The sequence below is a fragment of the Metarhizium acridum genome (genome assembly GCF_019434415.1).
Source record: "Metarhizium acridum strain ARSEF 324 chromosome Unknown scaffold_555, whole genome shotgun sequence".
Lineage (NCBI taxonomy): Eukaryota > Fungi > Ascomycota > Sordariomycetes > Hypocreales > Clavicipitaceae > Metarhizium > Metarhizium acridum.
In genome coordinates, this window is record NW_027094039.1 from 1,541,090 (window position 1) to 1,562,015 (window position 20,926).

A 20,926-nucleotide genomic window follows, 5' to 3' on the forward strand; every position below is an offset into this window, starting at 1 on the left:
CGGCTATGGCGCGCCTAAACTCCGCGTTCCATGCAGCTAGGCCCCTGATTGCCTAACTGTATTTGGCCATTATCCTTCGCCTCGACTGACCACGTCAAGTGCCAAGGTGCCCTGCCTCAAGTTCAATTAATAGTCTCAAGTTTCGCACGATTGCCGAGTTGGTTGACGGGGCTGCTGCAGCGCCGGCGAGCTTTCCTTGACATCACTGGAATCAGACAAGTGGTTTCGCAATAGTCTCCGTATTGTATTTTGGTTGAGATGAATAACTGAGACTAACTAATGTGTTCCTATTGCTCATTCTGTTTGGGAGCGTCTACCCGTCACGGAGAAAAGTCTGTCATCTGTCAACCATCAAAGCTCTGCACGAGGCTCGGACACGTCCTTGACCCTAACAAGCAGCTTTCCGGTATTGCTCCCATTATACAAACTGATCAACAACATCCAACCCCCCATCGACAATTGTCACATCAGCCTTCAGCCTGCCCTGTTCAGCCCAGCGTGCCATTTCTTCCCGAGCTCGGGGCCACAGGTCAGTGTGATCCGCGACGACAAACCCCTGAATCTTGATCCGCATCGAAATCACTTTGAAGTAGTTTGTCAGGTTCAGCTGCTTGTCTCCGCGACTGTACTGCGTGATCATGCCGCATTGCACGAAACGGGCTCCCTGTTTGGCCTGACCAAGGCACATGTCCAGGATCCTGCCACCAACTACCCTTTCATCAGCATTCCCATCTCTCCGCATCCGCACGGACGGCCGGACTCACCATTGTCGAAATACACGTCGATGAAACCCCTCGCAGCCTCCATGAACTTGTCCTCGAAATCGCGCGCCTTGTAATCCAGCGCCACGTCAAATCCAAGCTTTTCCCGGACATGGTCGCACTTTTCCTTGCCGCCTCAAATACCAAACACCCAGGCTCCCTTGACCTTGGCGATTTGTCCCGCAATGCCACCCGTTGCACCAGCCGCGGCGGACACGACTACCGTGTCGCCGGGTTTCGGGTCTCCGATTTGTGTCATTCCCACCCACGCCGTCATCCCCGTCAAGCCGTACATGGACAAGAGCCCGTGAGTCTCGCCGACTTTGGGTAAAGTTGAAACTGGCTCAAACAATTCCTCCGGTACAATGGCATATTGGGCCCAGCCACTTAGCGCAATGGCAACATGACCAACCTCGGCGAGCTTGCTCCTGGTGGCAATGACACGGGCGGCCGAGAAGCTACGCATAGTGTCCCCAATTTCGACTGGAGGGAGGTATGATCTCGTTTCTGAACGAAAAGGGTATAGTAGATCTGTCAGTCTCGACCATCTTGAGATGCAACTGCTTTTCTGTCCGGAAGAATATTGCTGCAGCGCTTGAAGCAAACATGCCGTTGAGCCATCCTCGCATTGCTGGCTCCAAAGAAATCAGCAAAACCTCGACAAGGATCTCGCCGTCTTTCAGGTCTTTTGGCGAAGGCGCGAGGTCAGTTACTTTGCGAAACGTCTCTCCCGGAATGATGTTGTCCTCGGGACGCTTGTTTAACACCACTCGTGCGTTGGCCATCTCGGGTCTGTAGGTTGCGACGAGTTTCAATTTGTTCAGTTTAGTAGTATACAGACAAGTCGGTGCTCTTGAAGGGATTTGAAGCCAGCTAATACACAAGATTGAGACGCGTAGGCGAGCTATTTGTCATTATCACCGTGGCTTCTCCCCAAGCACACACCGCTTGGTGCCCCTGGACATACTCCAGCAACTTCGGCCATGCCCTTAGGCCACCTGGCTTCTACTACAGTGACATCTTTCGTCGTCATGTCATTCATTTTGGTAATCCACGCCACTCGATGCCTTCGGATAGCATTTCGCTCAAGTGGAGTGATCAAATGTTCATGCAGACCACACCTCGAATTCGGGTCGTAACTCATTGTATTTCGTATATCTATTGCTTTAGCCCCATCATGCCACAAAATTCACGTCAAAACAAGATTTTATACGTGCTAATGCCGTGTGTGATTCTTTTGTCCAACAAATACCATATCCTAACCAAAAGGGGCGGCTCGGAGATTCTTCTGCCTATTCTACTGATGCACCCAAACCTTCTATGACAACTCCGTCGTCTAAGTATGGTTGTACGGCTCATCGCTTCGTACAATGTATACTTGCCCAGTCAGAACTGCGCAGCCGACAATCATGGCGACCGCAATAATTGGGAGATTGACCCAGGCGAATTCTAGTCTTTGAACGTGAATATGCTTGCGAGACAAGATGTCCCTCCAAAGAAGTCCCGCAAGAGATGCGCTGAATGCAGTGCTAAATGCGCCGTAATTTACTCCGATTGCCATGCTGTACACGGTGGCCCAAAATGTGCGATCACTGATGTCGGTCTGGTTTACAATATTGATCTTTTGCCACGCTTGAATGACCCGGGACAACAAGATGCTCGTACCAATGTTCGTGCCAGCAAACTACGCAGAGTTAGTACCAGATTAAAAACAAGGACACGAAGGAGATGCGGCAAAACATACATTGCATAGCACCACAGACAAGAAACCCATACCACCAATAGCACCAACAGTTCCGGTCTTCTTCACCCAGTGATCCCAACCGTGTGCAAAAACAGGAATCCAGCCTTTGGTTACCAGTGCTTGGACAAGCACAAACATTGAGAATGCGAAAGGGATCAGAGCAAATGGCAAATGTAGTATGACAGCCGCTGCCGTAGGGAATGTTTCCTGGCACCATCTGAACCCATTTTTTGAAAGTGAAGTCAGTGTAGCAGGGCCATTTTCTTTTTTAAAGGGCAGATCTCGTGAACCTCGTCCTTCTTCACCAACTTCCCCGCTGGATGACGAGACGAACAGGTTAGGGCTCGGGGATGCAGATGTCGCACGGTCGAGTTTGGTGTTTTGGTATCTTGCTGTCTTTTCGTCATGTGAAAGACGTCTATCTTTAGCATTCTCAGCCACTGGGACTGGCTGTGAAGTAATAAACTCGGATGAGGAGCTGGTAGCCATCGCTGTCTCATCAGTATTTTGTGACACAAGGATTGCAGGAGATGAAGGCAACATTGGGTTTCCACCACTTGTGCCCGCCGCATTTCCAGGTTTGGAAGGAGGCTCTTTAAGCTCATAAATATTTGCGTCCTCGGTAGGTTCGTTCGTCTCCGAGGACCGCGCTTGGTCTCTTTCTCGCAGAGCCCGCTCTTCTCGTGCAGCCTCACGTTCCAGCCGGCCCCTGCGTGCGATTTGTCTAGTTTCGGCACGATGAAACCAACCAAAACCAATGTCCCAGCAAAACATTACGAAGGCTGCTGGTAGTGTTACCCAGAAAACAGGATGGGCTTCGGTGCCGGTGCGAACAGCATTGACGACCAGAACAGTGATTAATGTTGCGACCATAATAACAGCGCCGAAGGCCGCTCCGCCCTTGTCCAAGAATGGATTCATAATTTCCTCCAGTGACAAGACTTTGGTCTGTTCGTCATTGGACGTACTGTTCTCACCCTCTTCCATTGGTCCACGTGCGTGCGGAATGTTGGGGTTGATGGGTTTCTTGGCTCTAGCCTCTGGCGGCAGTTCGTGCATTTCGATGCAATATGGGATCAAAGCTTTGTTTGCGAAGACAATGTACAGGAGGAAGGGGAAGAGTACAACAGCAGTCACTACAACTGGAACAATCATATTCGCTGTGTAGTTGATAAACCTGATTTCAAAGGCTCCGGCAAGGACCAGGTTTGTGGGGTTGGAGGAGACGAGAATTGCTGAAGCAATATTTGCAACCGCAAACTGGGTGTGAATCCAAGCCCGAGGGAGGGCAATGTTGCGAGAGACCCTTGTCATGTAGGCGAGGAAGGTCGTGCCAGAGAGAATAATCGGGTCATTGCCGACGAAGCTGCCGAGAAGAAAGAAGAAGAAGTAGAGGAAAAAGAAGAGTCGGTGCCCAACTTTGCCTCCCCATTGCAAGACTTTAAAAGCAAGATAACGAATTAAGCCCGACGCGTCTATGGAAATAGCGATATACGCCAAGGTGATAAAGAAGGCCATAATATCGATGGGCGAGATATTATCGGCTCCCAGGATCCCGTCATGCACTTCTTTGCGCCCAATGGCAAGGATAGCGAGCAGGAAAAGGTCTGCTATCAAGGGCGCGGTGACAAAATTCATGGGAAAATTGAGCCGCACATAGGGCTTGATCTTGCCATTGTCATTGTTGTCGTCTGCCTCGTATGGAAAAGTATTGTTCCTCGGTGATATGATCCTGGCATAGCTCAAAGCATCTACCAGCGCATTCCAGGCCATTCTTGGCACAAAAATTGGTATGTGAAATGGAAACAACACATTGATATCTAGAAGTAGTTGAGTCAGGTCTAGATAAGGCGAGATCTCGTGCGTCACGCATTTGGTATCATGACATTTTACATACTGGTGAGAATAAAGACGATTAGTGTCATGATGGATCGCCAGTCGCGGATCTGGTCCGTGTTTAGTGAGACGTCTTCGTCCATGCCTTCCATGCCTTGCGGAATAGAAAAAATGAGTAAAGCCGAAATTAATCAAGTCCTCGCGAGGTGGAAGCTGTCCTATATGAATCCACCAGAGTAGTGGCTTCTCACTTCACACGCTCGATTCCCGTCTACCCGCGAAATCTGGGACATCAGCGCTGCCGTTGCAAAGCTGAACAGTACGACGAAATGAAGAAGAAGAAAAAGCGCAAGTAGCTCCTTTTTGAGGCAAATCAGTTAGTCGTAGTCCCTTGTCGTAGCAAGCTATTATGGCATCATTTGCGTTTTCGCGACTGGGCAACATCCTCTGCGTACCTGCCTAGGTATGTGTTGCAAGCAGATTGAGGGGGGGCAGAATAGAAGCCGTCATGACCCAGGACGCTGCAGTTTGGGAGACTCACAAACTTGGGGGGTCGAAGTGCTGACCGATAAGAGTGTAAACTAGCTGCAAACAGGCACAAATCAATGGTCAGTCATTGGAGGAAGATGCATTCTCCGATAGCTGGCTGTTCCTGAGGCCTAGCCGAAGCGCCAAGAGAATCGAATGTATTTAAACCGAACACAGGCTGGGGTCAGCCACAGGATGCATAGAAAGTAGACAGCTAAACAGCAAGAGCGGCTAACATTGCCGCTGTTGCTTTCCTGTCCCTGGGTCGCTGGCAACCCCTTCAAACAGGTAAGACACAGAATGGCAGTTGTGCGTTTTGAATTCAATATTTCCAAGGGTCGAGATGGAGGTTGGTAGGCCCGAAAATGCAGAGCAAACTCGTGACGTGGTTGGTAGAAGGAAGGCACGGGCGAATGGCTTTCCTCCCTTGCAATGGCCAAGGAGCCACCCCTCTGCACATTGAGGAACTGGGCAGCGTTAAGTCAAGGCTGGTTTACACGTCTGTTTCAACTGTGAACATTTGATCACTGACAGTGTTGGACAGGACATGGGACCGTCACTGCTGGCAGCAGGGACCGACTGAGCCCACTCTTACAGATTTTTTCGATGCTGCTGCTCTGTTCCCAAATGGCCTCTACCGGCCGTCTTGATGGAAAACACGTATAACTGACGGTCAAGTGTGTGCAAGGTGCTGTTGATATAGACATCTATGGTGCTTTCCAACTTTGTGCCATTGGCATCTGGGCAGCCCCCGTCAGCGTCAGGTTGTCAAGAACGTATTTCTATGACCCGCGCCGAAATATCAGCTCTTTTATGGGCGGCACTCATCTATCAGGCAAGTTTTGTCGACTTCAGCGCCTAATCTACATGCTGGGAGAATTTATCGTGTGAGCTAATGAGATCTCCTCTAATCCAGGATTTCTAAGCTTAACCGTCGAGTTTTACAGAGCTAGATTTATTATCTGCTCTGGGGTATAAAATGGAATTCCAATCCTAGGAAGTGCCGAAGACTTTTCCTATGAAGAACAGCCTCAGTATGGAATGAATTGTACCGACACAACTGGACCGCAATCGCCAATGCGGGGTGGTGTGGCAAACAACAAATAAGTGAACCCAGCCCCGGACAAGCTTACATTTGGCGCTGCAACACTCTTGAGTGCAGCATGCTGTGTTCACGCTATTCTGTGGTTGGCATCCATGATGGAAAAGATCTTGGAGATTAGTTTCAAGTCGAGATTCGGATTCGGACCCAATACCGATTTACGGCTCGATGAGTCCATTTCGGGCACCAATGGAGCCACTGTGGGCAAGCTGGACAGAGTTAAGAAGACTTTTTCGAATTTTCATAAGCGTGGCAGTAGTCCCTATTTATTCAGGCGCTGGACTTGCGATTTTGATTATTGGAGAAGGGCAAGCAATGGTAAGTATCGATCCTCCCTCTCTTCTTTCTAGGAGCTTCGTAGCCTGTAGTAGATAACCCCGACTGACTATTTTCCACATCTCAATAGGTCAATGGGGGCCAATTGTTGGTACAGAGCTTGCCATTGTTGGCTCATTATATCTCCTCTTGGCAGCAGATATGGAAGAAGTCGGGGATGGCAATCGTTCTGCGGTGGAGGAGTGCCAGTAAAAATGTTCCCATCACCTGTTACCAGAATCCGGGATTCTTAGACCAGCAAGCCGAGTTCCAAGCAGCAGAGACTCTGGAAGCATGTGCAGGGTTGTGGACCATTCACCACGACCACCCGTAATAGAGTCCTTCTCAGGAATACACCATCCTCCGTCAACAAAGTCCAGCTCTCTTCACGAGATGGACATGCGGGAGGGAGCGCCTTCAAACGGTACAGCTTTGCAACGATAAAGCATGTCGTTACTGGAAAAATAACCACCGCTTCAACAACTGGGATTATGGATTCGGGGAGTCACCATGGAGTAGCAGAGTTTTTGACTTCTGTTGGTCAAACCCTAGGCACAGAAACAGGATTCATTTGACCTGTCAAAGTTCAGAGACGGTCCAGCTCTCGACTTTCCAGAAATCCCGGGAGAAAAGGAAAGAAATCGCGATCTAAATCGATTAAAGGACATCTACAGTCAACGACTACAGATGGATGGCACCCCTGCGGTTTACGCATCTCGCTCAAGAGCAAGCAGCTTCAATGAACCTGGACCGTCTGTTCACACGCTTGATGGCCCGCGTACGTCCCGCGATATATCGCCACTGCCGCATCTATCCCGATCGGCCTCGCCAGTAGCCTCTGGATCTGGGACTCTCCGACAGCGTGCTGGCACGCCACCAGTTGGCAACCCAGCTCACATGAGTTGCATGCTGCCGCTCCTCTACCAGCTGCACCCAGTGGAAACAGAGGCAGACAGAGGGCAGGTAGAGATACTCTGGAAGTGCCCGCCCCGGTGCATTTTAACCCCCATCAATACACCTCGCATACTGGATAGGAAATGATAACGGGAACGTCTTCTTCATCTCCTCATCATTCGTCCCCTCTATCCAATCCATGCGCTATCGCGAGCAGTGCATTATGCCAACAGCCGGGCACGAGAACACCTGATGCCGCAACACCAACTGCATCGCCCCTGATCAAAACAGTTCTCATGAGAACAAGACATCACGCCATGTACCACGAGTTGTACTGATATCTATATGATTATCCGAGAAATATGATATGATTAGTCGGCACACTTGTTTAGCCTAGAGAGCATGTATCAGAATCGAACTTGCGTAATGCTGCTGGGGCAGCGATTTACACTAGATATAACATATTATAATTCGTCCAAACACCACATTTTTCTTACCTTTCCAACTTTTTGGGGTGATTATCAGGCCCAAAGTCCGAAAAGTCCGAAGCGTGATGCGGCCGGTTGCTTGTGAACCAGACTACACCAATCAATCCGTCTCTTCTATTGTGCACGGTAAGCGTGCCCGTTGGTCTGGTACATGCTGGGACATGTCCTGTATTACTTAGGGAGGGACTTCAGTTTGGCAGTGTCAAAAACACAATGCGCCAACGCATCGGTCCATATTGTCAAGAACGGGCCGTCACCGTCGCATCTAGAGACATCTGCCGAACACGCCAAGAGGGGTCTTCCATGGCCGCGGATAAGCTTCAGGCCCATAATTTTCATTAATATAGTTACATATTCGGAACATTGTCTTTTGAAATGGACCCAATTGCAGCGTCGGAACCATTGTTTCGGCACTCGTACGCCCTGGTTGCCCGTCATTCTCAGCATCCCATGTCACGGGCGGCAACGACGAAGTCCCCAAATGCATCCTTCAATGCTAACTTTAGCGACGGCAACGACGGGAGACTTGCAAAGTAGCCGCGCTGCCCCACAGACTGGCGCCCAGCATCCGAAGAGTCAATCAGTCGATTGACTCGAGGCGGGGATATCGACACAGACGCCACTTTGGAGTCTTGGACCAGTTGACCTTTCTGGAACAAGTGTGCAGGTCCTGAGCATTCCATGGACTCCATACCCAGAGAGTCCGTACATGCGTAGGGCAATCCGCGGTAAGAATTTCGCAGGTTGGAGGACGTCGTTTGCTGCATTGTCTTCTTTATTACACACATCCACCCTCGTCTTCTCTGCTCGGCAGTCTAACGCAATCTTCTGTCCGAATCCAACACCACCTAGTCACGCTACCGCTACCACGCATCGCAACACTCGTACTGAGTGCCATCAACGGTGAACATGTCGAGCACCGATGCTAAACACGAGGCCTTGCAGCCAATTCACCCCTCCATGGCAGGCAAGCTCGACCCCGTGTTTGAGAAGCTGTACAACGACAACGTCGCCAATACCCCCCTGAGGCCAATTGATCTCGGAGTGCTGCGGTCCAAGTATTCGGTGCTGTACAGCTACGGTACCGGTCCAGCCCCGGATGTAGGACGCATATACGATCATCAAATTCCGGTCGACGACGGGAGCGGCGCCAACCTCGATGTTCGAGTCTACGAACCGGACACCACGGGCCCATGGCCTGTTCATATCGACTACCATGGCGGTGGCTGGGGCCTTGGAGACCTCGATACCGAGGCTCATATCTGCAAGCATATCTGCAAGAAGGCCAACGTCGTTGTCATCGACGTAGCCTATCGACTTGTTCCAGAACACCCCTTCCCTGTCGGTATTACTGACAGCTTTGCCGCCCTCAAGTATATCCACGCCCACGGTGCCCGAGTTTTCAACATCAACCCCGAAAGCATCTCATTAGGAGGTGTCTCAGCAGGAGGTTGTATTGCTCTCGCTCTCGCTCACCTCGCACGAGACAATAAGCCCAGCCCCATTCCCCTCAAACTGGTGGCTGTGGGAACTCCCGTCATCGACGATCTTTCACAATATTCATCCGCCGCTGAGTCTCCCTTCCCCTCCATGCAGGAGAATGAAATGGCACCCACGCTCAATTGGGGCCGTTTGGCTTGGTTTGATAAGCTCAAGTGGTCATCTCTTCCCACCGATCCCGAGGAGCATAAGGCTGCACGGGAAAAGATCGGGTGGTTTGCCAATCTTCTAAATGCTCCCAATTTCAAAGACCTAGCCAAAACTGTCATCTACACTGCAGGAGCAGATCCATTACGCGATGAAGGGGAGCGTTATGCACACAAATTGGTGGAGAATGGTGTTGAGGTCACTCTGAAACGATTCCCGGGTGTGCCACACCCATTTATGCACATGGATAAGGATCTTTGGCAAGCCAGCCAGTTTATCGACAAGACGGCCAGAGAAATTCGACTGGCACTTCATGACTGAGGGAAGGGGTTTGGCGGCAATAGTATGGTGGTTGGGGGCGAGAAAACAGGTAGGGCCATTGGCGGCCCTAATATCTGTTTGAGATACGGTCCATGAGTTTGACCCGGCGGTGGTCCAGGGGGCTGCGAAATTTGCCGGAATACAATAATTTATGAGTACTCCATTTATAACTTTTTGCTTTGGCCACCTTACACGCTTCATCTTGTTGTCATGAATTTAGTTAACATGAATCGACGGCTAGTCTCAAAGCCCTCGAACAATGGCCAAGAATAACGTGGCGAGGGCCAAGCCTGTGAGGCGTGATGAGCGTTAATGTCTAGCAAGCTTAGGTCATCACAATTTTCATTGTTGTCGTCGGCCATAGTTAACAGGACTGGTCTTGTCGTGCTGCATATCGGAAGGAAAAGAGAGTTCTTTTCCAAGAGACGAAACCACAACGCGCTGTTAGTGCAGCTTTGAGTCCCCATCTAAGAAATCGTCTCTGTCAGTCCTTACTAAGGTTCTAGTTCATTTTGGTCTTCATTGCCCCCATCAAGGGTCCAGGAATCGCGCCCCACGCGCTTCAACAGCCACCCCGCCTCGATCCTTTCGAGATAGGAAGCTGTCCAGAGTATCGTAGAGAGGAGATTCGAAGTTTTCGAGCAGTAGGGAAGTAAGTGGATGATTTTGGATGAAACCTTGTCAGTAACAAATCAACGACCATCAGGGCGTGCTCCGAATGGCGCCAATGTGTGCTAGAGAAAGCTTGGTTGAGAGCCTAGCAAGAAGCAGGGATGGAAATGATATGCTTGTTCGTCGCACAACTAGTCCTCCTACGGAACCGATTAAGGCACCTAGTTGCACACTACTCCATAGCTATGCCCAACGTCCAACCAAGGGCCTTGCTGTGTCTCTAAATTTGCGGTACCAAAACGAAAAAAGAACATGGCTGGCAGCGGCCAGTGTGCGACTGTTTTGACTGTGTGTCAGATTCGCCGAGCACCCGAAAATCAGCATCCTATTCTCTCGGAATGTGTGGCATCGCTGCAAGGAACGTTGCTGCGTTCTCGGTGAAGGTCCCCACGCTTGCTGCCTTTGGGAGGCTTTTGGTTGCTGGTATGATGCCTCGGGGCTTGAAGCTGAATTATTGGGATGCGATATGTTGCGTGATGCACATGCGCCATTTGCCATATGTATGTACTGTATATCTATCTGTTGGTCGATGAAGGCCTGATTATCTCCAACGGAACGCAGGCAAGCGGATTACTTGTTAGCCAAAGTTTGCAGACTAGACGTTCCCGGCGCCCCTGGAGCCGCTGTTGCTCGGACATGGCGTTGGTAGCTTCCAAAGCCAATAAGGACGGCGGTTGTTCATTATCGATGAGCAATTGCAAACCACTTTCCCAAGGAGGTAAAACGGGGTTTCCACTAGCGTAAATCCTTATGCCGAAGAGTGAGAGAATGGCGTCGTTGGCCAACGCACTGGAGTCCATCTTGGGCTGGCGTCTTTTCCGAGGGCGTTGGCTTATCCCTTAGCGACAAAACGTACAAAACGTTTGCCGAGCGATTTTGAGCCTGTCATAGTATTAATAAAACGAAACAGGTTGCAGATTACGCCATGAATCCTACAGCCAAAGTGGTACAGAGGACAGGCAGGCTTACTCACAATACACAGAGGTTGGTTGCAATGCTCCATTTTTAATGCTTGGATAGTCTGGTGGTGTTTGCTAGCGCCTCCAGCGCATCGGGTCAAAGATAAATCGCCCAACTACCTAGGTATCTAACCAAGGACATCCGGTGGCGCGACGACGAAGTGTGAAAAGTCCATGGTGACAAGGATATCTCGCTCAAGGCGCGTCCTGGTCCCGCAGTCGGCAACCAGGACATCTGGGATGGAAGAGAGAGAACAGGCAAACAGCCACGACAGCCTGCAATGTCAGCAGGGAGCATGGATCTAAGATGAGTTGAGTGCTCACTCCGAACATGGACAGAGTCTGGTACTCCTGGGACGAGGCTGTAGGAAGTGAGCTCAGGCGTTGACGATCGGCCCACGTACTGCCAACTTCCTTCGGGGAAGTTTTGGGGTGGAAAGAGCAAGTCAGTACTACTCCGTAAGCCGGAGGTCATTGCCATAACGGGATCACCAGTCGGGTCATACCGTCTCCGTAATGAGTACCTAGGTACCTAGGTACGTAGGAAACCGATAGGAACAAGGTGGCGGCCAAAGTCACGGAATCCTGGTGGCTGATGAGCAAGCTTCGAAAGGAGCATGTTCGCCAAAACTCCCGTGAGCCTCTTTTGGAGCGCGTTTTTCAAGCCCAGGATACCAGACGTAGGAACTTCGCACCTCGGTCTCGTCGCCTCTTTGTCTCTTTCCCTATTGCGCAACCCCCTTTGCCAAGTTTACGACGGCATATTCCGCATCTCTCGCCATCAGAGCCTGCGTACTTGGGCAACTGACGGGTCACAAGCTGTTTCTTACATTGAACAGTCCACCACACACTTCCCCGACCAAAAGAAGCTGGGCGAGGACCCCTCCCAAATCGGATTGGTGCTGGGACCCCTGGCCCCCTCCTTTATGTAGGTCTTCAATCTTGGCCTCTTATCCGTGTCAGTTCTCCGGAGTCGTCGACGCTCCACCCAAATCGACCACGCGGCTGCCCCCCCATCATCAGATGTCCCACGACGCTAGGTAACATCTAAGATCTTTCTTTTCTGTTTCCTTCATTCAATGCTAATTGCACATCTCAGACTCGGTGCATTTATTTTCTCACCTAAGCACAGTCTTGGACGAGCCTTCGCGCGTCTACGCATCTCGGATTTCGCTACAAAAGATTAGCCGACAACGATCCGTTTTTTTGGCCACAGAAAATCACTTCCGGCGGCCCGCCGGCATCTCGACTCATTACGACTACAAGATCTGGCGAACGCTTGCTTGCTCGCCGGGCTATAGCAACCACGACAGCATACTCCAATATGGGCTCGGATAGCCGCCCTGTATGCCATCGTTGCGCGCAGATCAAGCAAGCCTGCGATGGCAGTTTGCCTTGCGCGCGATGCGTTCGACTCAGTTTGCCATGCCGCCCCCGAAATGCCGCTGGTACCACCACCGGTGACACTCATGGCGACGTACCCAAGGCTAGGATTAGAAGAGTGCAGACCGGCTGCTTAATGTGCAAGCGCCGCAAGAAGAAGTGCGACGAGACCAAGCCACGTTGCGGTGATTGCCGGCGTCTCTGTCTCGATTGCGCCTGGCCTCCAGAACGACACGGCAAGCCCAAACCCGGGTCTGGGTCTGCAGATGAGGCCATAAAGGAGGATGTCAACTGCGACGACGGCATCATCGAGCCTATACCATCCTCAAACATAATGAGCCAACTACCGGAAACGGTCATTCGCGACATACCTGTTCGAAAAAGCCCCAGCGCATCGAGTTCAAGCAGCGGAAGGCATGGCAGTTTCGACAACCAAAGTCAGTACAGCCATGCGAGTAGCAACTCACAAGTGGGCTACTCCAACTACGCCAACTTCAATCGACCAGTTGAGCAGACTGCGGTAATGGCGGTGGCGACGTCATCCATGGCAATGCCATCTTCTTCCACGATGCCCACCTCGGGAATCATTGGGGAACTCACCCCGGACATGCCCCCTCAGAGACTGTCATGGGATATGTCGGCATCGCCTCCGGCCTGGCTCGATTCAATCACACCCATCAGCAATGGCAGCCCGACGGCTTCGATAGATTCAGCACCTTCATCACAGTCGCTATCGATCTATGTACCACAGCTCATGCCTCAATTGAGTGCGCCTCAGGACAGGGCTTTACTGAATCACTATTCTACTATTGTGTCTTCAATACTGTCTCGCCGGGCTTCTACGGAAAATCCGTACAATAGCTACCTCTTGCCAATGGCTCAGTCGAATGACCTGGTCCTTCATTGTATTTTGGCGCTTTCTGCAAATCATTGGCGAAAGCTTCAACCTGCCATGGGTGATCGCGGTCTTCTGCACAAGAGCAAAGCGACTCAAGCTCTAGCGGGACTTCTGCCTCATGTCGATACAACTAGCGCGGATATCGCACTAGTGAGTAGTTTACTATTGTGCATGACGGAATTGTTCGACGGTACCAGTGAGGGTTGGAAACTCCACCTGAAAGGCGCGAAGCGCTTATTAATCACACTACGGAAACAACAGGGCGATATTCTCACAGGCCATTACAAGTTCCTGCTTCGCCTAGCGAGATTCTTGGATTCTGCTGCCACGACATCAACATGCAGACCACCTCTCATGGGGGCCGAGGCTGCCGAAGCTCAAGCCCTTCATACTTGGTCTTCCACGCCTGATGAAGAAGACTCTGCAGTCTACGGCATTCCCAAAGAACTATTCCATTTAGTGGACCGCATCAACACATTAGCTGAGCTCCGAAGTACCAGGGTAGACCAAGCTTCCGAAAACGCGTTCCGACGACATGCCAGCGAAATTGAGCATCGGATCAACAATTGGTCTTACGAATACGGCGGCATGTCAAGGGCTGTTTCTACACTTACGCCAGCCACAGAGGATGTATTACACGCTACTCTTGCCTTTGAGTACGCCATTCGTCTGCGACTCCACCAGATTGTTGAAGGCTATGAGTTGACTGATCCAAAAGTTGGCAAGTATGTCGATGGTATTCTTGAGTGCGTGCAAAAGATTCGCTATGGCAGCCCCCCTGGAATCATGCATTCTCTTCCCTCTGGTTATGGCCGGTGGATCTTGTTGGAAGCTAGAGCATCGCGTAATTAATCCAAGACCGGCTTTTGGTCATGGAACGAACGTGTGGGTTTGGCTACGTCTATAATGCTAGAGACCTGGTAGAACGTGTTTGGTCTAGGAGAGATCAATCAGAAGGCACAGGGGCAATTGTGAACTGGGCACGAATCCGATACTACGAGATGCACGGACTAGTGGTTTTCTAGGGAGCACCTTGGAAAGACTCAACGTCCCTGGCCATACCCATTCACGCTATTTGCGATTTACTTACAAAATTTGGCGATAAAATACATGGAACTGGATGGACCGGAAACCCGACGGCAGCCCACACTAGCCTGCTGCTTTGGTCACCTTGACCAACTCGGCCACATGAGCATGCATATCATAGCCACATACTTCTTCAATTGTCAACTTGCCAGGTCTGTCATTAGCACTGCTCCAGCCAATGCGCTCTGTGAGGTCTAGTCTTGCTCGTCGACTGCTATCTTGGACTCGAGTAGCGCGAGGCTTCCGTTCGAGCTCATATAGACGAAGCTTCTCAGTCACGTCTAAATCGGCGTACTCGGGTGCGAAGAGAATCCCAAGGGCTCCAGCGTCTTCTATGGCCATACAAGCGCCTTGAGACTGGTCTGGCATCATGGGATGCGCCGCATCGCCCAAGAGACAGCATTTGCCTTTCACCCAATATGGGTACTGATCGTGGTCATAGAGTCGCCACATCTTGATGTCCTCGGCGTTGCGGAACAAGGTGAGCAGTCTTTCGTCCAGTTCAGGAAAGGTTGCCGCCAGGTTTTCTCCTGTTGTCGAGATGTTCCACCCATCTTCTTTCAAGTCATTTTTTTCTGCCGGATAGAAGCAGTAGCAACTGACGACGTCATGGTCAGAACAAGCACTCATGACGATCTTGTCAATGCCGTTGCCTCCCCAGAATTCGATGGCACTATTCCCAGCAAAGTCCTGCAACCCGAGCTCCCGAAGCCTGTCGGCATGGATGATGCATCGGTAGCAGCAGGAAGCCGAGGGTGTGAAGTGCGGGATAACCCCAAGTTTCTCTCGCATTTGGCTTCGGATCCCATCGGCGCAGACAACGAGGTCATGTGTAGCAACCACACCGTTCTCAAAGACAATCTTTCCAGCAATGGGGTCCAAATCTACCGCCTTGTGCCAGACCTTGAGCTGCGCAGGGATTCCTTTGCCGCCTTCAGTCGTAGCCACGTGCTTCAAGTGTTGGTGAAGATCAATGCGGTGGAAGTTGTTATAATCTGTTCCAAAACGCTCGCGATAGTCTCCAAGAGGATATGTCCCAGACACTTGGCCAGTCTTCCAGTCATGTCGAATCAGGTCCTTGAGGATGACGGGTCTGGCCTTGGCGATGTCGACTTCCCATTCTTGGAGAAACCGAGATCCATTAGACGCGCAGGAGAGTGATGCACCGACCTCGCCGCCGAAGTCATATCTCTCATAAATAGTGACGTTATGTCCTGCTCGTCGCAAAGCAACGGCTGCAGAGAGGCCTCCTAGTCCGGAGCCGACAATGGCTATGTCGTAAGGGTCGTGTTTGGGATCAACGGAGCTCGGCATGGCTGCTAGATCCGAAGGAGCGGTTTGCTCTTGGTGGCGTTTTCTTCGCGTCTCAAAAAAAAAAAAAATGAGACTTTGTCCTTCATGGACCTTTAAACGGTTTTGCTTTTGTTATAGCGACCGTGGCGTATCTTTTGGTCAAGTATGGGAATGAGAGAGGCCGATATTTCTTGACTTGATTAGTTGAGGTGAAACTTTCAACAATCTGGTGTGCTTGATTTGCAAAAAAAAAAAGAACAATAAAGTACTTGTCCTTGATGTCCTTCTCGACTGTCTTATAGTGAGGCCATGCTCGTGAGATGATGAAGAGCGATGTGGCTGGTGGGCAATAGGCGGCAACGGCCTGATGTCCTTGATAGGAATCAGTAGATTGTTCCCTGAAAAGCCATCGGGTCGGGTCTTTTGGCGGTGCGCGCACGCGCGTCGTCGCTTCGATGGTGTCGGATAAGGAAAAGAGGTCAACCCTTTACACGGCCTTGGTTTGTGAACCTTGGGCAGCAAAGAGGAAAAAGCCACCTCGGGCGAGCTTGGGGGGAGAGGAAGCCAAAATGGCCTATTTGTGTTGCCATACGAACCCTTCAGGTAGTTCCCGAGAAAGGCCTTGCGTCTCCGTCGCCTGGTTGTGCGCACGATGAGGCGGTCCGCACGATGAGGCGGTCCGCGGGGCCACACGGGCCCACAGGAATGGAAAGTATGGAGTAGCGCCCACGGTAGTCAGTACCGAGCGACATCAGGCTGGGGACTTTTCTCGATCCGACGGCGACATGACGGGCCGGCATCTCTGGGGTTGAAGACGGGTTTCGGCTGGAAGGTACATCGCCGTGGGTCTAGGTTTCAGTGCGTGTACGGAGTACATTGCAGGCGTATCATTTCCGTTGACTCGTCATTTGCGCAGGTCGAGCTGTGAACAGAGAGAGTCATGCATGGCACGGGCATAAGCCACCATCGAGGACGGAACCGCGGGCCTTGCTGCCACGCGACGGCGAGATGTGTTGCCACAGTGGACTAGGAGGTGTAAAGGGGGAGATAAGATATCCCCCCCCCCCCGGATCTGGAGTCTCCCAATCTCTGGGGCATATCAAGTCGAGTATTCTTGTCCAGTCTGTAGTTCTTCGGATGTGTGGGAATAACGACAAGCTATCAAGTCCCGAAAATGGTGGGTTCGGGACGAGACGAAAATCCGGGGAAGTCGTGTAGCCCGTAGCAATCGCAGGTGGCTTTTGTGGCGAACTCTCGTGACAATGACGTTTCGCTGAAGCTAAATCCTCTATCAAGTCCCGGAGCGCAATGTGTATCTCTGTCGTTGCGCGACGGGCAAGCTACGAGGTCGACAGGGAATCCGCACCGAAGCGTCGCGATAAGTTTGTGAGTGGTGGCTTTTTGCCGTCCTATCTCTGCCCCCTTTTCAACCCCAGCCTCGGGTTTGCGTGCTGCAAACTGTTGATTTGGGCGAGACGATTCTGTATATAGCGCATGATCCCTCATCGACCGTGTTTGTCTCTGGACTTGCGGGAAAAGCCGGTTTTGACATCGTCGGCGCTTGGGATTTGTGTTCTTGGTCAAAAGCTGTAGCAGCAGCCAACTATTCATCTTCACTCCCGACAGGATTCTATCCTTCTGGGCAACCACATGTGGTTATAGAGCCACGGCATCCAAACATCATCATCGAGTGGCCATGGAAAACAACAAGACTCTGGATAAGGAGGCGTCCAGCTGCGAGGCTTCCAGCCAGTCTGTGGTCGAGGACACCTCTGGCCAACAGCTTCGGCGTGCCGTCCGCAAGATTGACTGGGCCATAATGCCGCTCATGTTCCTCTGCTACTTCCTCCAGTTCCTTGACAAGGTGCTCATCAACTATGCCAACATCATGGGCATCTCCAAGAGTCTCGGATTCAAGGACGGCAACGACTTCTCGTGGATGGCAACAGCCTTCTTTATCGGCTATGCCGTGGCCGAGTTCCCCCAGGGCTACCTCATCCAGCACTTTCCCGTGACCAAGGTTCTCGGCATCAACGTTCTTCTCTGGGGCGTGACAATCTGCTGCACCGCGGCCACGCAAAGCTTCCCCGGCGTGACCGCCGTGCGCACGCTCCTCGGCATGTTCGAGGCCGTCATCACCCCGGCTCTCATCATGATTACGTCTCAGTGGTATACGAAGCGGCAGGCTACTCCACGCACGGGGATATGGTACTGCGGTCTGGGAGCTGGCCAAACCCTGGGCGGCCTGGTGTCCTGGGCCGCGCAGCACGGCTCTGCCACGTCGTCGTTTGAAAGTTGGCGCATCATGTTTGTTTCCGTCGGGGCGTTTAACCTGGCCGTCGGCGCGGCTGTGACGTTTGGAATGCCTCACGACATTGACAGGGCCAGATTCCTCAGCCCCGGCGAGAAATCGCTGGTCAAGGAAGCCCTTGCGAGGGATCAGTCTGGCAATGGCAAGAAGGTGTTCCGGGCCCGTGGCATACTTGAAGCGGCAACTGACCTGCAAGTATGGCTGCTCTGCCTCAATACGATCCTCATCGTCATTCCCTCTGGCATTATTACCACCTTCTCGGCAACATTGATTGCCGGGTTCGGGTATAAGCCCAAGACGGCGGCGCTCCTCAACATGCCTTCTGGCGCCGTATCCGTCTTTGCCACGCTCGCGGGGACCTTTGCCATTCTGTACAACTTCCCCCGGTGGCTGGCCATCATTTTGCTCCTGGTGCCGACTCTTATTGGGGCGGGCCTCATGTCCTTCTACTCGCACTCCCAGGCGGGAGCCCTTGCGGGAATCTATCTCATCAACTTTGATGTCGCCCCGTTGGCTCTCATCTACGCCCTCGTGGGTGCCAACACCCAGGGCTACACGAAGAAGGTGGCAACAAATGTCGCCGTCGCTATTTGCTTTTCCATTGCCAACATTATTGGGCCGCAGACGTTCCGCAAGGAGAATGCGCCGCAGTATCTTCCGGCCAAGATTACCGTGTTTGCTGTTTGCGGAGGCGCCATGCTCGTGACCGTTGTCCTGAGGTTACTTTACGGATGGCGCAACAGACAGACGGGGGCGGCGAGGACTGCTGAGCTGGAAGCTATTGATAGGGGAGAGGTTCCCGTCCGTGTTGAGGAAGAAGAAGAGATGACGGATAGGACGAACCCGGCGTTCCGGTACGTGTACTAACAGGGCATGATTGGCTCCAGGATGGGATATTTGATACATTTGTCATGGGTACGCATGATTTTACTTTTTGGGATCCGTCCCTTTATCTCGAGGCTATGCTATTGAAATTCCCGCGGTGGTGGAGATGATTAACGACTCCTGTTGCCATGATATGATGCGAGATTTTCCATCCTGCAAGTCACGAGAAGCTTTAAACATGTGAATCAAACTTGGAACTTGGATCCTGGAGCTTCGCAACGGCTCATCAATACGGGCCTGTGCGTTTGTCGTCGCGAGAGACGGCCTCATAGTAATCAATACAAGCAGAATAGGACCATGTCGTTGATTCATTTATTTGCGTTTCTCTGTAAATGGAGAGAGCCCACGGCCGCATGAGCCTTGCCACACGTCGCGTTTTGTCTGCAAAAGACCAGACACGACTGCAAAAATCGAATGCTAATGACGCATAAGTGTTTGGGACATCACAACACCTGCTTTGATGACCCCGCGATATTCGAGTCAGGGAACCCCCTTCCAAAGCTCTATGCGCCGGTCATGGCATCAACCCTGCCGGAAGTCACGGCGTCGGGCATGGGCTCCGTCGGTATTGGTACACCCGCAAGCAAGCAATGGCAGGAAATTCAAATTATCAGATCGTCCTCCATGATACGAAATTTGCATGGCTGTTGTGGCCTCCAGGTATCCACGGGCCTCTTGCGGCGTGTAACTGCATGTACTGTATCAGGTCCAAGCACCAGGTCGAGTCGAATACTTATGAGCTCCAACTTCTGTATGCTATTCTGCGTGGTGTGGACGTCGCGCAGCATTGACCATTAGAACGTCAAATGGCCAACTCATTAGTTGTGGCCGGCGCGAATGAGAAGGTGGAATTTTTGAGTCTTGCTTTGGGCGCTTAGGAGCTCTGAGCCGCTCTCTGGCTCTGGCGGCGGTGCGCTTGGTCCACATGACATCTGGATGTTTGCGACGGGGCAGGTGCGTCGCCTCCCGCCTTCCGCGGCTTTCTTGTTGATTGACGGCCCAGCGGGCAAGGGAGGCATGAGGTAGCACTTCAGGATGGGGGGCTCCTGCTCGGTGCCCTGGCTTCAATGTTTTTGCTCTGGCTGCGCAGCTTCGCCCAGACATTCTCGCCATTTCGAGATCAAGGTGTGAGAAGTTTGTCGACAACAGTGTGCTCTCGACTGGCAGGCATCCAAGGCTCTTCTTGCCCCCGTGCATCACACAGAGCTCAGACGTCGGCCGACAGCGGCATTAAGCAGCATCTGTTCCGATGCATCACGACTTCCATGATCCGCCGGCTGCGAAATCAACAGTTTCCAAGAGACACGCAAAGCAATCGTCGCATAGAAACGGCCAATGGGAACCATGACAGTATGTTGGCACAGCTGTCGGCATTGTGTCATGTTGCCGCGGACGTGAAATAGGGTCGAGGTTGCGTTGCTGCGACCGCTTGACTGGAACAGATGGACCAAGCGGCTCGAATTCTTGAATTGGCCCATGGAGGCGATGGGACAATCCAGACAACATCGTTCGCCGCAACGTCTGCGAGAACCGCATCTCACGGTGCTTATCGGAGCTTGGCCGTTTTGATACAGTCTGTGGACGCAAAGTATTCGACTACCCGGCGGCCTTGACTGACTCCGAAGGGGTGGAATTCTTATCATGATCCCCCACTGAATGATGCCCAGCGGGTATATAAACCAAGTTACTACTTGGCGTTAACGCCGATCGGCGGCGGGCAACTGTCAAAGTACATAGCCGCGCAAACGGAATATACGGTCTCATCACATGGTTTCAACTTTGAGTGCGCATCCATGACGGAGG

The 20,926-nt window shown here is 51.8% G+C and overlaps 12 protein-coding genes across 12 annotated transcripts; 5 read left to right on the forward strand and 7 right to left on the reverse strand.

Annotated features, from left to right (window-relative positions):
• Positions 1-418: 418 nt before the first annotated feature.
• Positions 419-742, reverse strand: J3458_019187 (uncharacterized protein; the record flags this gene model as incomplete). Its single annotated transcript, XM_007817034.2, has 1 exon — positions 419-742. One exon carries the CDS (start codon positions 740-742, stop codon positions 419-421), a length of 324 nt encoding a protein of 107 aa, XP_007815225.2.
• Positions 743-897: 155 nt separating this feature from the next.
• On the reverse strand, positions 898-1,546 carry J3458_019188 (uncharacterized protein; the record flags this gene model as incomplete). Its single annotated transcript, XM_066121445.1, has 2 exons — positions 898-1,261; positions 1,368-1,546. The coding sequence occupies 2 exons, from the start codon at positions 1,544-1,546 to the stop codon at positions 898-900; spliced, it is 543 nt and encodes a 180-aa protein (XP_065973803.1).
• A 228-nt stretch (positions 1,547-1,774) lies between these two features.
• On the reverse strand, positions 1,775-4,597 carry J3458_019189 (uncharacterized protein). Its single transcript, XM_007817035.2, has 3 exons — positions 4,403-4,597; positions 2,506-4,325; positions 1,775-2,445 (listed from the first exon to the last, which is right to left on the reverse strand). Exons 1-3 carry the CDS (start codon positions 4,491-4,493, stop codon positions 2,098-2,100), a joined length of 2,259 nt encoding a protein of 752 aa, XP_007815226.2. The 5' UTR covers positions 4,494-4,597; the 3' UTR covers positions 1,775-2,097.
• Positions 4,598-6,066: 1,469 nt separating this feature from the next.
• J3458_019190 (uncharacterized protein) lies at positions 6,067-6,499 on the forward strand (the record flags this gene model as incomplete). Its single annotated transcript, XM_066121446.1, has 2 exons — positions 6,067-6,289; positions 6,378-6,499. The coding sequence occupies 2 exons, from the start codon at positions 6,067-6,069 to the stop codon at positions 6,497-6,499; spliced, it is 345 nt and encodes a 114-aa protein (XP_065973804.1).
• Positions 6,500-6,973: 474 nt separating this feature from the next.
• Positions 6,974-7,327, forward strand: J3458_019191 (uncharacterized protein; the record flags this gene model as incomplete). The annotated part of the gene is made up of 1 exon (XM_066121447.1): positions 6,974-7,327. The coding sequence occupies one exon, from the start codon at positions 6,974-6,976 to the stop codon at positions 7,325-7,327; it is 354 nt and encodes a 117-aa protein (XP_065973805.1).
• A 781-nt stretch (positions 7,328-8,108) lies between these two features.
• Positions 8,109-8,456, reverse strand: J3458_019192 (uncharacterized protein; the record flags this gene model as incomplete). The annotated part of the gene is made up of 1 exon (XM_066121448.1): positions 8,109-8,456. One exon carries the CDS (start codon positions 8,454-8,456, stop codon positions 8,109-8,111), a length of 348 nt encoding a protein of 115 aa, XP_065973806.1.
• Positions 8,457-8,577: 121 nt separating this feature from the next.
• Positions 8,578-9,636, forward strand: J3458_019193 (uncharacterized protein; the record flags this gene model as incomplete). The annotated part of the gene is made up of 1 exon (XM_007817036.2): positions 8,578-9,636. The coding sequence occupies one exon, from the start codon at positions 8,578-8,580 to the stop codon at positions 9,634-9,636; it is 1,059 nt and encodes a 352-aa protein (XP_007815227.1).
• Positions 9,637-10,491: 855 nt separating this feature from the next.
• J3458_019194 (uncharacterized protein) lies at positions 10,492-10,806 on the reverse strand (the record flags this gene model as incomplete). The annotated part of the gene is made up of 1 exon (XM_066121449.1): positions 10,492-10,806. One exon carries the CDS (start codon positions 10,804-10,806, stop codon positions 10,492-10,494), a length of 315 nt encoding a protein of 104 aa, XP_065973807.1.
• Positions 10,807-12,354: 1,548 nt separating this feature from the next.
• On the forward strand, positions 12,355-14,400 carry J3458_019195 (uncharacterized protein; the record flags this gene model as incomplete). Its single annotated transcript, XM_007817037.2, has 1 exon — positions 12,355-14,400. The coding sequence occupies exon 1, from the start codon at positions 12,592-12,594 to the stop codon at positions 14,398-14,400; it is 1,809 nt and encodes a 602-aa protein (XP_007815228.2). The 5' UTR covers positions 12,355-12,591.
• A 297-nt stretch (positions 14,401-14,697) lies between these two features.
• J3458_019196 (uncharacterized protein) lies at positions 14,698-15,948 on the reverse strand (the record flags this gene model as incomplete). The annotated part of the gene is made up of 1 exon (XM_007817038.2): positions 14,698-15,948. The coding sequence occupies one exon, from the start codon at positions 15,946-15,948 to the stop codon at positions 14,698-14,700; it is 1,251 nt and encodes a 416-aa protein (XP_007815229.1).
• A 1,675-nt stretch (positions 15,949-17,623) lies between these two features.
• Positions 17,624-19,741, forward strand: J3458_019197 (uncharacterized protein; the record flags this gene model as incomplete). Its single annotated transcript, XM_007817039.2, has 1 exon — positions 17,624-19,741. The coding sequence occupies one exon, from the start codon at positions 17,624-17,626 to the stop codon at positions 19,103-19,105; it is 1,482 nt and encodes a 493-aa protein (XP_007815230.1). The 3' UTR covers positions 19,106-19,741.
• Positions 19,742-19,879: 138 nt separating this feature from the next.
• J3458_019198 (uncharacterized protein) lies at positions 19,880-20,320 on the reverse strand (the record flags this gene model as incomplete). The annotated part of the gene is made up of 1 exon (XM_066121450.1): positions 19,880-20,320. The coding sequence occupies one exon, from the start codon at positions 20,318-20,320 to the stop codon at positions 19,880-19,882; it is 441 nt and encodes a 146-aa protein (XP_065973808.1).
• Between the last annotated feature and the right edge of the window lie 606 nt (positions 20,321-20,926).

Coding starts and splice junctions, on each gene's coding strand:
- J3458_019189 (XM_007817035.2), bottom strand. CDS start 4,493: ATGGAAGGCATGGACGAAGACGTCTCACTAAACACGGACCAGATCCGC. Junction 4,326..4,402: donor AATCGTCTTTATTCTCACCA/GTATGTAAAATG, acceptor AACTACTTCTAG/ATATCAATGTGTTGTTTCCA. Junction 2,446..2,505: donor TGTCTGTGGTGCTATGCAAT/GTATGTTTTGCC, acceptor AACTCTGCGTAG/TTTGCTGGCACGAACATTGG.